The sequence below is a fragment of the Garra rufa genome, chromosome 17 (genome assembly GCF_049309525.1).
Source record: "Garra rufa chromosome 17, GarRuf1.0, whole genome shotgun sequence".
Classification (NCBI taxonomy): Eukaryota; Metazoa; Chordata; class Actinopteri; order Cypriniformes; family Cyprinidae; genus Garra; species Garra rufa.
This window is the reverse complement of record NC_133377.1, coordinates 45566650-45580053: the sequence shown is the minus strand read 5'-3', so window position 1 is coordinate 45580053 and position 13404 is coordinate 45566650. Positions and strand designations below refer to the sequence as shown.

At 34.5% G+C, this 13404-nt stretch overlaps 1 protein-coding gene across 1 annotated transcript in view; it reads right to left on the bottom strand.

Annotated features, from left to right (window-relative positions):
* The window catches only part of sema6ca (sema domain, transmembrane domain (TM), and cytoplasmic domain, (semaphorin) 6Ca), a 39917-nt gene extending 26884 nt beyond the window's left edge, over positions 1–13033 (bottom strand). The window contains exon 1 of the mRNA XM_073822516.1: positions 12948–13033. Within this exon, the coding sequence (XP_073678617.1) occupies positions 12948–12968 (21 nt within the window). The 5' untranslated portion in view covers positions 12969–13033. The remainder of the gene's footprint in view (positions 1–12947) is intronic.
* Positions 13034–13404: the final 371 nt, after the last annotated feature.

Here is a 13404-nt window from a genome sequence, read left to right as displayed (position 1 = left end):
AAAGCACTTGACTTCCTGAATTCTCCTTTCATTAAATTGCATTAGAGGCCTGTAATTAACTGTAACGTTCAGGCCACTAATGAAACACAGAGAGCCAAGTATGCAGATACAAAATATAAATGCAAGTGTCATCTATTGTAAAAAAAAAATAAAAGAAAAGAAAAAGAAAAAACACTTAGCATCTGATGCCAAGTGGGACATTATAGAGGAACTGCCCTAATATCTATTATGTATACATCGTCAAAAAAAATAGTAAATACAAGAGTTTTACAAAAAAATACTATTTTTTAATACAAAATTCATGTTTAACTCAGTGTTACTTGCCATTTCTAATTTTTTTATAAAAATTTGCTAGCAATTTCCAAGTGAAAATAGTCTCTACACAAAACGTTCTCAGTGTATGCACTAGGGCTGCTCGATTATGGCAAAATTAAAAAATTAAATCATAATCACCATTATTTAACACAATTATGAGTGGGTCCAGAACTCTATATGATTGATTCATTTAAAAATAGCAATACAATAAAAAAAAAGATACAAATGACTTTTATTTAATGTAATTAATTGAATGTAAAATAAAACTGCATAGTCTTTACTAGGGTTGGGAATCGAAAATCGATTCCGATTCTGGAATCGGATACTTAAGATAAAGAATCGGATACTTGTTATAAAATTAAAATTTCGATTCCTTGTTTCGATTCCTGGGTGCATTTTTTCATCTAGCGATCTGCCAGGACCTTCCGCGCGTACAACCTGCCAGGACCTTATGTGGTAATGTAAACATCAGTTGATAAGATGGATCGCGGTAAGCGTTTAAAAGTGTGTCTACGCTTTGTAAAAACCGAAGACAAATCTACCGCTGCACGCAAACTTCATCTTAGAGATCTTCAAGGGACTGATTTTAGTCCTGCGCCCGCCCACTCCAGAAGGAATGTATGTTATTTCGTTCCGCAAAAGCCCACATAAAAGTAACTTCTACCCCCGCGGGAAGACAGGTATCTACTTCATCTCTTGGCTGCATGAAACAAACCCTCCCGGTAATGTAAAGGCAAAGATGACCAGAGTAATAGTAACGAATTTGATTGAAGTCGCGCGAGCCTAATGTATTCATTCTTGTAAATCGGAGTCGTACATTAGGCACGCATAAGTCCGCTGGTGATTCACAAACTATTCATGCTTTCGGGGCTCTGATCCATAGTATTTTTGCGTGAAATTTCAAAATATTTGCATAGTTTTCAAAATGAATGTCCTGTGAGTTTTTTATAATGAATGCTTACCCATAGAGGTGGATCTTGTAAGGGTCAGTGGTGTTTATGCACATATGAGCACCAGCATAAACAGATTTACTATGTATTTACTGTATTTTTAATTTATATGTTTATTTTATAATAAATACAAACAGTAGATATTCAGTCACTTAAGAAAGAGTACTCTGAAGTTGTGAAGAATTTCTGAATTAAATAATTTAGGTGCTTTAAATCTGTATATGTATATTCAAAAATAAACACCTTTAGAGGAAATGTCAGGCATAGGGGGGCCTTGCAAAATTGACCCAAGAAGAAGGGGGCCCTGATATAAAAAAGGTTGAGAACCCCTGTAATAAAATAATATGTTGCAAGCTAGCACTGAAAATAAACATGTTTGATATATTAATGTTTGGCTTTTGTGTTTGTTTGTTTTTTTTTTTTTAACTAAACTGGAATCGAAACTGGGAATCGAAAAGAATCGGAATCGATAAGTGGAATCGGAATCGAAATTGATAAAATTCAAACGATACCCAACCCTAGTCTTTACTGTAAGAATTAAACATGCTTTGTTTCTTATAAAAACTACAAAAGTCCCTCTGTCAGGAGCAGTAAGTGATTTTGTCTTTTGTAGTTTGATGAATATTAAGCACAGAGACGGCAGAAGGAATATTATTTGTTGCCGCTTTAAGAGCCGCACGGATCCAATAGACTGTTACACACGTGTTTTCATTCTCAACTGTTTATGTTCATTTGAGACATGAGTTGAAGGTTTACACGAATAATCACCAAACGCCACATTTTGACATATATTTGCATGTATTGCCTGTGAGTGTTTTATAATGAATGATTACCCATAGAGATGGATCTTGCAAGGGTCAGTGGTGTTTATGCACATATGAGCACCAGCATCAACAGATTTAGTATCAAACGTAGCTTGTGCATAAAAGTTAGCTTTTCTTTTACACGTGTGTGAAATCCAATGATGCCAAGTGTGCGTTGCAGACTGTCGTTCAGCCGGAGCATTAACGAGTCACGTAATGGGTTTAGATCGCTAAATAGTAGGTTTTAGAAGGCAGGCAGCAACTGGTGATTGAAAATGGTTTGATGTAAGCTTGGTGGAAAGAATTTAAAAAGTACAGGTAAAGGGATAAGCAAGCTGACATTGTAATTATAAGGTAGCTTATTTTTATACATTTTATTTATCAGAACTTTAATATATTTTGATGTTCCTCTGTTCCATTGTGACAATGTTTTAGTGAATACTCAAATAACTACAAATAACTATTCTTGTACTAAAACCTGCCTCTGCTGGACTGGAGCTGTTGAGGATTGACTGATTCAGTACATTACCTCATATACTGTTAGCAATTTATATTTTGCTGTTGTTGTTATTAATCAGAACTTAACAGAATTTGTCTCCAGTCCTATTCAGAGTTATATTTATGAAGCTTACCAAGTCTTTTAAAACTGGCAACTTTGATTTGGTTGTTGTTGTTTTTGTTCAAAGGACTTTACGTTTCATATCTTAAATTTATTTTTATACATTTTATTTATCAGAACTTTAATATGCTTTGATGTTCCTCTGTTCTGTTGTGACAATAAAAGAAACAAGTTTCTTTTTAAAATGCATTATCATATTATGTTAGTTAAAACTCATAAATAACTACAAATATCTAATGTTAAGGAAATCTGTTAATGTTTTGTTGCGCGTTTCTGAAAAAAAAAAATAATAAAATAAAATAAAATATCGGCCAATATATTGGAATATCGGATGTTAAAACATTTAAAATTTGTGTCGTATCGGCCTTCAAAATCCTTTATCGGTCGGGCTCTAGAAAGCGCACCACTAGAAAGGGGGTGGAATCGGAAGCAGTAATCATTTTATCTTGATTATTGCATTTTCATAATCATTTGAAGCCCAAATCGAAATCAAAACTGAATTTTGATTAATTGCACAGCTCTAGTATGTACATAACCGTAAAACCTGCTCCAATGTGAAATGTATTTCCAGCCACTAAACACAGTCACAACCAGATCAAAACAAGCAGAAACACAACAAAAACACCACATTTAAGAGCACCAAGTCAAAGCGGCAATGCAGGACTGATGAACACAGAGATAAGAAAATGTTTTTACAAAAAGCACAACCGCAATAACGGAAAAAGAGCTCACATGTAGTGCCCTATTTTATACACGTTTACTGTGATTTTTTTTCAGGTTCAGCCGTGCACATCTTGACACTCAAATTCTTGCCCATTCTTCTTGGCAAAAGTGTAAAGTTGGATGGGAACATTTGACAAATGACTGTTTCTGAGTTTCTCTACAGATGCTCTGGCACTCTGAGCTCTAGGACATCAACCTTTCTGGCTTTAAGGCATTCCAATGTAACTTCTGCTAATGTTTCAGGTCATTGTCCTGCTGGAAGACTAAAGTCCCAGTGCTCCTGCAAGTTACAGCATGCATTCCTCCAGTATTTTCAGTATTAGTTTAGCAGACCGTGACACACTAAAGCTGCTAGCATCACCATAAGGAGCATTACAGGGAGGTCCAGAAGACGACTCTTGACTATTGTCAAATAAAACTCAACTAAAACAACAATTAACTGCTGGTTATTGCCTCAGAATAAATTTAGAAAAAAATCATACGGAAGCTTGTTTCCACCACTGAATTTAAAAAAAAAATGAAGATAAAAAAGGTAATTGCGATTTTTTAAATCTCACAATTCTGACTTTTCCTTTACAATTGCAAGTTTACATCTTGCAATTCTAACTTTTTTCAGAATTATGTGATATAAACTCACAAACGTGAGTTATAAAGTCAGAATTGCAAGATAAAAACTTAAAATTCTCACTTTTTTTCCAGAATTGCATGATATACACTGGCAATTGCAAGTTTGCAATTCTGAACGATTTAACACAGATATATCCAAAGCACGTTATTCTGTATATTATGTGTGCTCCGGACAGAGAGGAGTGACAATTAAAACATCAATAAGAACAACAACTTTTTGGTCATTTTAGATTTTTTATTATAACTTGGAAATGTTTGTAACGAACTATCTGATCTAGTCAGACTACTTGTTTTCTTTGTCCATGAAATCTGGCCTCCTGCTTCTGACGCAGTCTTTGTGCCACAGCAGGGTTCAATGCTAAGGAATTTTTCTACCGGCCCGATCAGGCCAGTGGTTCAGATTTTTACTTGCCCTGCCAAAATTTTTACTGGCCCCACCAAAAAGAAAACAAAAGTTAATATTTATTTCTTAGCCACATATTTTAAATGTGTCTAAAGCCAAATATAACTATACATACACTTTTTATTCAGCATAACTTTTCTTTAAATACAATTGATAATGTAAAGAATTAAAGAAGTATGTAAGATTTCAATAACTAAAAATATATGCCAGCAGGTGGCGGCACGAAACTGAAATTGATCACTGAATCATATTCATTTGATTCGTTTGAATGCATGGTTCATTCAAGAATAAAGCAAGTGACTCTCTTTATGAATGGGAAATTGAATCATTTCACTAGATTCGTTTAAAAACACGCGTTCGCTTATAAACGAAACACCGCTGTGTTTGAATGGAGACACGCAGAGCCTGTATCTAAATCTATATCTCATTTACAAACTCCCATTAAAAATATTCAAAGAAAAAAAGACTGAATTGCGAGTTCACTTATTAAATATCAAACTGTTTTAAAAGAAAGTATTTTCGTATTTTTATTTTGCCCATTTTTAGAACAAGTGTAATAATTCGTTTCTGGAGGCATCTTTGCGATCACAAATGCAATCCCATTCATTAACATAGTGGCTTTGCACTTGGTTCTAATCAATCATTATAAATACAACATCATACGTTTTAATATAGAATCTGCAAACTTAGAAATTTCAAGATATGCAAGCAAAAATGCTCCTGCAGTTCAGCAATATGACACGAGCAAGATGTTTTAGTTTGGTTTTTGTGTTCGAATCCGAATTCGCGTTGGTTTGAGCAAATCACTGATTCAAAAGCCATTCATAAAAACGAGTCATTTGATTCGCTCCTGAATGATTCAGCTGTTTTGAAAGAATCGTTTGAATGACTCAGTGATTCCATCATGAACCCTGCTGCCACCTGCTGGCGGTTTTAAGTTTCCCATCATACTACGTTCTTTTCCAACATATTTCTATATTCAGAGTTTTGTATTTAAAATATTAATCTTATAACATTACCTATGCAATTATAAGTACAGGCTACATGTATAAATACCACATCTAGATGTCACTTCATGAAGCTTCTGTGCAGTGCTCAGATGAGTTTTGTTTACATGATTTCATGGACAACAATAGCCAGTCATTCAGTCACATTAAGAAAGTATTCAGAGAAAAATTTTGTCTGTTTTCATTTACATCTTTTTATTTATGAAATTTAGATTCATTTTTGTAGAATAAAATTTTAAATGAACAGAATACTGCATGGTATCCCGATACTTCGGCTGGTATAGTATCGGAAGTCATTTTTATGGTATCGTGACAACCCTACCCGGATCAAATGCTGGTGATTAGCTGCGGCGAGGATGCCTTGAAAATCACTAGTTTATGGCGATTTCGCCCACTCGCCCAGAGCTTGTCAAATGTGAGGCTGTAATGTACACTACACTTTAAAGCATAGCATAAATTTAACGCAAACAATGTTTAAGCAATCAAAAGTATAGCTACATTATGCCAATATTGACGGTAACAGCATGCTATGCAATATTTGTTAAAAGGTTATCGCGTCCAAAACTGGCAACACGTCAAATATAATAAAACACTTGACACATTCTGTCGGATACAATTTTGGTGTCCCAGTCTCAATATAGGCTACTGTACAATATAGGAGACCTGCACTCACGCAGGGGCGTAATTTTCACTGGGGAGACGCTTTTCAAAATCCCGTTTGTGTCCTCTCACTTTCAAAAGGTTTTGTTAAAGTAATTTCTTGTATTGTAAAATGCACGCTCAGCACTGCAGAGTTTCGCTTGATCGTTAAAACGAAACCAAAAGTAAAACCCGCACACGCATTCAAAATCAATTTTAATACCCCACGTTTAGAGAGCGACTCCTCAATGCACGAAAATTAGGCTACATAAAATATTGAAGCTGTTATTAGTATGTGGACTATAATAAGTTGTGTAGTGGTCTATAGCTCTGTATCATGCTTGAAGATTCGGTCTCCGTTTGCACTTTGAATATTGAAAGGTTAGCCTACTTTGATTATGGCTGCATTTATTGTCTACACGTCTAAGAAAGAACTGTGTTGTTTATTTTTTTATTTATAATATATTTTGTTATTTATGTAGATTGTTTAAAATTGCAGTGGTTGTCTCTAATTTAAATGGCTGTACCTATAATAGAGAAAATAAACATCTTGTTCATGTACTCATATTTTCATTCATTCATTAAGGACAGAATTTTAATTTTTGGGTGAACTAAACCTTTAAGCAGCAGTGAGCCTCACAAATACTTAAATTTGATTGACTTAAAACTGCTTGAATTTTATTAAAACTGTTTGCACTGATATATTGTGTTAACTACACTTTGTTCATTTTGTGCTTTTGTTCCTTATTGGTCTTAGAGATAAGCCTGCTGTGAAAAGCGTCACAAACATCCTGAAAAAAAATTAAACCAAAGTTTCTCTGAGATTATGTGTTGTAATCTTGTTAAAATATATTTCTTAAAATAAAAGTATCGAAAAAAGTATCTTTCGGAACCGGTATCGAATTCAGGGTATCGTTATCGGTATCGAAAATTTTGGAACGATACCCAGCCCTATCAGAGAGTCATCTATAGATTCTCCACTAAAACTTCACTGTGAAAATCATAAAATAATTCTGACATTCCCTTTGACTTTAAATTAAAGTTGAATAACAAACACACAGTGTGAATCTAGTGCATGACACACTACACCTGACACAGCTCTTGTAATGTTGTAGTTTAACACACCATCACAGTGTTTAGATCTGGAACCAGATCCAGACAGATCCACATATTCTCGCCTGTGCTATGATAGATTTTACGAGACTCTGAGATATAGTAAACACTTTGGGAATGTTCTTCTGTCCTGCTATTTTCCAGGAACACTTCAGTCAGAGCAGATCTCTGCTGTGCAGTGTTTCCTGCACCTCAAAACAGAAGACAACTGCAGTCAATGACTGAACAGAGCTAACAGACTGGTTTTATGCCACCTTCAAGTCATGCTGAATGACTACTTATGAGACAAGCAACCATGAAACACAATGTAAGAATGTAATTAGAATTTCTAATATAAACTTTTGAGAAACCAAACGCTGCTTGTGTAGTTTAGTTTGTATGCATGTTTTGCTGTCATTGAACAATGGCTTTAAAGCTTATCAGTATTCCTGTAGCTTAAACAGTAGAGTATTAGCACTAGCAACAGCAAGGTCATGAGTTCAGTTCCCAAGCATGAACTGATCATATATAAAACTTGAATGGCATGGAGTCACTTCGAATAAAAGCGCCTACCAAATGCAAACCAAACGTACCATAATATTCAGCAAAAAAGCTGCACATGATACATAAATTATAATTCCACAATGTTATATTAAAGGAAGAGTTTACTGGAGGAACTGTTATGATGGATTACGGACTCATATTTTAGATGAAAACGTCTTAATGGATTGGTATCTTTTGTCTTAAGATGTTAACTGATGGACTGGAGTGGTGTGGACTACTTGTGCATTATTGTGATGGTTTTATCAGCTCTCATTCTGACGGCACCCATTCACTCTAGAGGATCTATTGGCGAGACAGTGATGGAATTACACATTTCTACAAATCTGATAAAGAAACAAACTCATTCTGATCTTGTATGGCCTCAAAGTAGACACATTCAACGCATTTTAAATTTTGCGTGGACTATTCCTTTAAGACGTGAACGGTTTTCTCTCTCTCTCTCTGACAGCTCTCACGCTCTCAGTAAAAATACTCAGCACCTTTGACATAAAGCAGCCGTTTGCTTCCTTCCAGAGGCCAGAACTGTCTCTGTCGTTTCCTTCTCTTTTAACTCGCACTGGCACTCTCGGACCCAAAAATATCCAGCGAGTGTCCAGTGGTGGTTACTCTACTCTATAAACACAGTCTTAAGGGCACTCACACCAGACAAACTCTTGCTTTTGGTCAGCGCTATATTTTAACTGCTGGTCTATGTAAAGAGCTAGCTGTACCATAAGGGAACATGTTTCTGCATTCCAGCTTTTTCATTGTTTTTTCAGCGTAAACATGCACTTGATGGATTTGTCTTTAACCATTGAGCTCAGGTCACGCAACTGTTGCAAAGACTTGTGCATTAAATGCATCATAAAAATGCACTGCTTAAGTTATAAGTAGTTCAAGTTTTAAAAATGCATCTTTAAACCTTGCATTTTTCCCCATTACGCTGCCCAACATCTTTCATTCTTTCAAATGCAAAAACAGTTTTGTACAAAATGTGTTTTTGCATTTCATTGGCTGCGTTTTTAGTGTGTTTTAATATAAATAATATGTGACCCTGGACCACAAAACCAGTCTTAAGTCGCTGGGGTATATTTGTAGCAATGGCCAAAAATACATTGTATGGGTCAAAATGATTGATTTTTCTTTTATGCCAAAAATCATTAGGAAATTAAGTAAAGATCATGTTCCATGAAGATTTTTTTATAAAATTCCTACTATAAATATATCAAAATTTAATTTTTGATTAGTAATATGCATTAAGAACTTAATTTGGACAACTTTAAAGTTGATTTTCTCAGTATTTAGATTTTTTTGCACCCTCAGATTCCAGATTTTCAAACAGATGTATCTCAGCCAAATATTGTCCTATCCTAACAAACCACATATCAATAGAAAGCTTATTTATTGATATTTACATCTAAGTTTTGTAAAATTTAACCTTATGACTGGTTTTGTGGTCCAGGGTCACATATATACTGTATGGACATGTTTGGTGTTCATGTCTTGCACCTTTTGCAACTTCTCATGCATGACAATGCATTCTAAAAATGCAACGCTTGACTTAAAAGTACAGGTATAAGTACACCTTGTGTTTTTCCATTCCATTGCTCACATCTTGTGTTTTTTTTGTAATTTGTAATTTGCAGTATTTATTAATTTCAAACCATTGTTTGGTGTCCACGTCTTGCGCCTTTTGCAGCTTCTCATGCATGACAATGCTTACTAAAAATGCAACGCTCGAGTTTAAAAGTACAGCTATTTAAATATGCATCTGTAGACCTTGTGGTTTTCCATTCAACTGCCCACATCGTGTTTTTAAATGCGTTTTGTATGAATGGCTATCAAGTGCTGTATTAATAAGACATTCTTCTGAAGATGCATTGTCTAAATTAAGTTTTAATACTAAATTAAATAAATAAATACTGGAATTTACAAAGTCTTACATTATTTCAAACCCGTATGACCACTGAAAGGTTACCACGATCCAACATTTATATGGGCATGTTTGGTGTTCACGTCTTGCGCCTTTCGCAGCTTCTCATGCATGACAATGCATTCTAAAAATGCAACGCGAGTTAAAAGTACAGCTATTTAAAAATGCATCTGTAGACCTAGTGGTTTTCCATTCCACTGGCCAAATCTTGTGTTTTTAAATGTGCTGTATTTTTAAGATGCTTTGTGAATGCTAAGTTAATAGACATTCGTTTGAAGATGCATTGTCTAAATGAAGCGTTAATACCAAATTAAATAATGTAAGAATTTGTAAATTGCAGTATTTATTTATTTCAAACCCGTATGACCACTAAAAGGTTAAGGCGATCCAACATTTTTATGGGCATGTTTGGTTCTCACGTTTTGCAGCTTCTCATATGTGACCCTGGACCACAAAACCAGTCATAAGGTTAAATTTTACAAAACTGAGACATCATACGAAAGCTCAGTAAATAAGCTTTCTATTGATGTATGGTTTGTTAGGATAGGACAATATTTGGCTGAGATACATCTATTTGAAAATCTGGAATCTAAGGGTGCAAAAAATCTAAATACTGAGAAAATCACCTTTAAAGTTGTCCAAATTAAGTTCTTAGCAATGCATATTACTAATCAAAAATTACATTTGGATAGGTTTACAGTAGGAATTTTACAAAAAATCTTCATGGAACATGATCTTTACTTAATTTCCTAATGATTTTTGACATAAAAGAAAAATCAATAATTTTGACCCATACAATGTATTTTTGGCTATTGCTACAAATATACCCCAGCGACTTAAGACTGGTTTTGTGCTCCAGGGTCACATATATGATAATGCATTTTAAAAATGCAACGCTCGAGTTAAAAGTACAGCTATTTAAAAATGCATCTTTAGACCTTGTGGTTTTCCATTCCACTGCCCATATTGTGTTTTTAAATGTGTTTTGTTTGAACAGCAATCAAGTGCTGTGTTTTTAAATAGACATTCTTATGAAGATGCATTGTCTAAATGAAGAACTAATAAAAAATGTAATAAACACTGCAATTTACACATCTTTACATTATTTCAAACCCATATGACTACTAAAATGTTACTGGGAATCAAAATTCATACAGGCTGATGAGTTTGAACACATTTATACACTTTAACAAAATATATTTTGAGAACTGTCTGTTTTATATTGTTATTTTTTGTTCATGCAATAGAAATTATAAGTCGAAAACTCTTTGGTGACCAACATTCTTCAAAATGTCTTTTGCATTCTGCAAAAGAAAGCAAGTCATAAAGGTTTAGAACAGTTAATGATGACAAGATTAGCCATTTCTGGGAAAACTTTCTATTTAACCCCAGCGTTAAGGTTAGTTACGGTCAGGGTTAGCTCGGGTGAAGGTTAGGGATAAACTACGACTCGGACCTCCACTTTCTCCCTAATGACTTTCATGATGTGGAATTCAGGGGGAGTTTCTCTCCGACCCCGTCGTTTCTGTTTCTCTCTGTGCTGAGATCAGAGACCCAACAGAAACTCTACAAGTGTTCCAGGAATGCTAGAGTGGGCCGAGAGAGAGAGAGAGAGAGAGAGAGAGAGAGAGAGAGAGAGAGAGAGAGAGAGAGAGAGAGAGAGAGAGAGAGAGAGAAAGGAACGTATGATGAACAGGAGGAAAACAGCAGGACAAACATACAGAAGCTGCAAATACTACAGAGAAAGGCCAAAAAATGGGGGAGAGAAGAAGAGACACAAAATACTATTTAATAACCATACAATGCTTGCTATGAACCCACTGTGAAATCTCTGGGCTGTATTTACAATAACAGCTAATAAAAGTGTGACTAATGACTTTGATTTGCTGTTTTTATTAAATATTTAGCATTTTCTGTGATTTACACTAGTAACTAATAAATATGTGGCACAGGACCGTTTATATTGAAGATTTAGATGTGCATTTATGTAATCTACAGTAATAACTAATAATTTTGTAGCTCAAGACTTACATTTACCATTTAAATTTAGGATTTAGATTATGTTTTTTTGCAACTTGAACTAATAACTAATAAATGTGTGGCTTAAAGCCTACATTTACCATTCATATTGTAGATTTACATATACAGTTTATGTAATTTACGCTATTAACTAATACATTTGAAGCTCACGACTTACATTTACATTAAAAAATATATATTTTTTAAGACCTTTACCATTTTTTTTGTAGATTTAGATCTGCTTTTATGTAATTTACACTAGTAACTAATAAATGTATAGCTCAAGACGTAAATTTACCATTTATATTGAGGACTTAGATATACATTTATATAATTTACGCTAATAACTAATAAATTTGTAGCTTAAGATTTACATTTACCATTTATATTGGAGATTTAGTATGGTTCATGCAACTTAAACGAATAAATGTGTGGCTCAAGACTTACATTAACAGTTTATGTAATTAAGATAATAACTAAATTTGTAGCTCAAGACTTACATTTAACATTTTTATTGAAGATTCGGTTTGTTTTATATAACTTAAACTAATAATGTGTGGCTCAAGACTTAAACTTACCATTTATATTGAAGATTTAGATGTTGGCTTTGTAGTTTCTATTTACAGTTATTTAGTAGGAAAAATCTGATCAAGTTGAATCACATGTGCAAGTGTTTTTTTTACCAGAAAAGGTTTTGTCTCTCCAAACCACTGACCTTCTCAAACGACTTGTTTTTTTGTTTTTGTTTTCCTAACAGAAACCATAACTTTAAATGACTAAAGAGCGCCCTGGTCCAGCTGACCTCGATGTTTATATCATTTCATATACAATATACTCACGTTTTCAGTCGTTTTCTCTCCAGACTGGCGGTATCTGGCTAATTTAAAGGCAGTTTTCTGAGGGCAGATGGTCAGACATGAGCTTTAAAGCCCAAATCCCCTCAGAGAGCAAAGGATTACCACATTTACTCTCCAACATCTTCACCGTTTCCTCCTGAAACTATCTTAACAGCTTTCCAAACGTCTCTGGAGTCGTCTTGAATCGCGTTTCTGTGAAAACCTCGTCGTTAACGTTAAGCGGTGACTACTGACTGAAGAGTTTATGAGTTTGACGGTTTAACGGACGCAGTTTAAAAGCTTTTAAAACTCCTGTGGCGCGAGTTATAACCTCTGAGCGTTCATGTGCATCCTGCTCGCGTTCAATTTAAGTACCAGTTTAAGACTACTAGAACTAATAGATTCACCACAAATTTACAAAACAACGCAGAGACTTACCTGCTTTCCTTCGTAAACCATTTTATTCCATATTTTCGGTTTTCTTCCAATCTGACCGTCAGAGAACCCAGAGCTCCGCTATAATTCAGCATAATCTGAGGGAGGAAACGGGGCGGGGAAACAGATACGAGAGACACGCCTTCCTTATGTGCATGTGCGCACTCGGGCCAATTAGAGACTGCGGGGCGGAGTCTTTACTCCGCCCATCCAATCAAAACTGACACGGCGGGTTATTTATATATGAAACGATTTACCCTGTGGATTTTTCCCTAATAAAATAAAAAGTTAATTATTTTAAATAAATAGTAATATTTATTTGCTTGATAAATATTTGAAATTTCATAATCTAATTAAATATATGCTTAAACATATTTAACTAAATATATGTTTTTGATGTAGATTTAGATGTTCTCATAACATAAATATATTTTATCTTTTATATTTATGTATTTGCAAA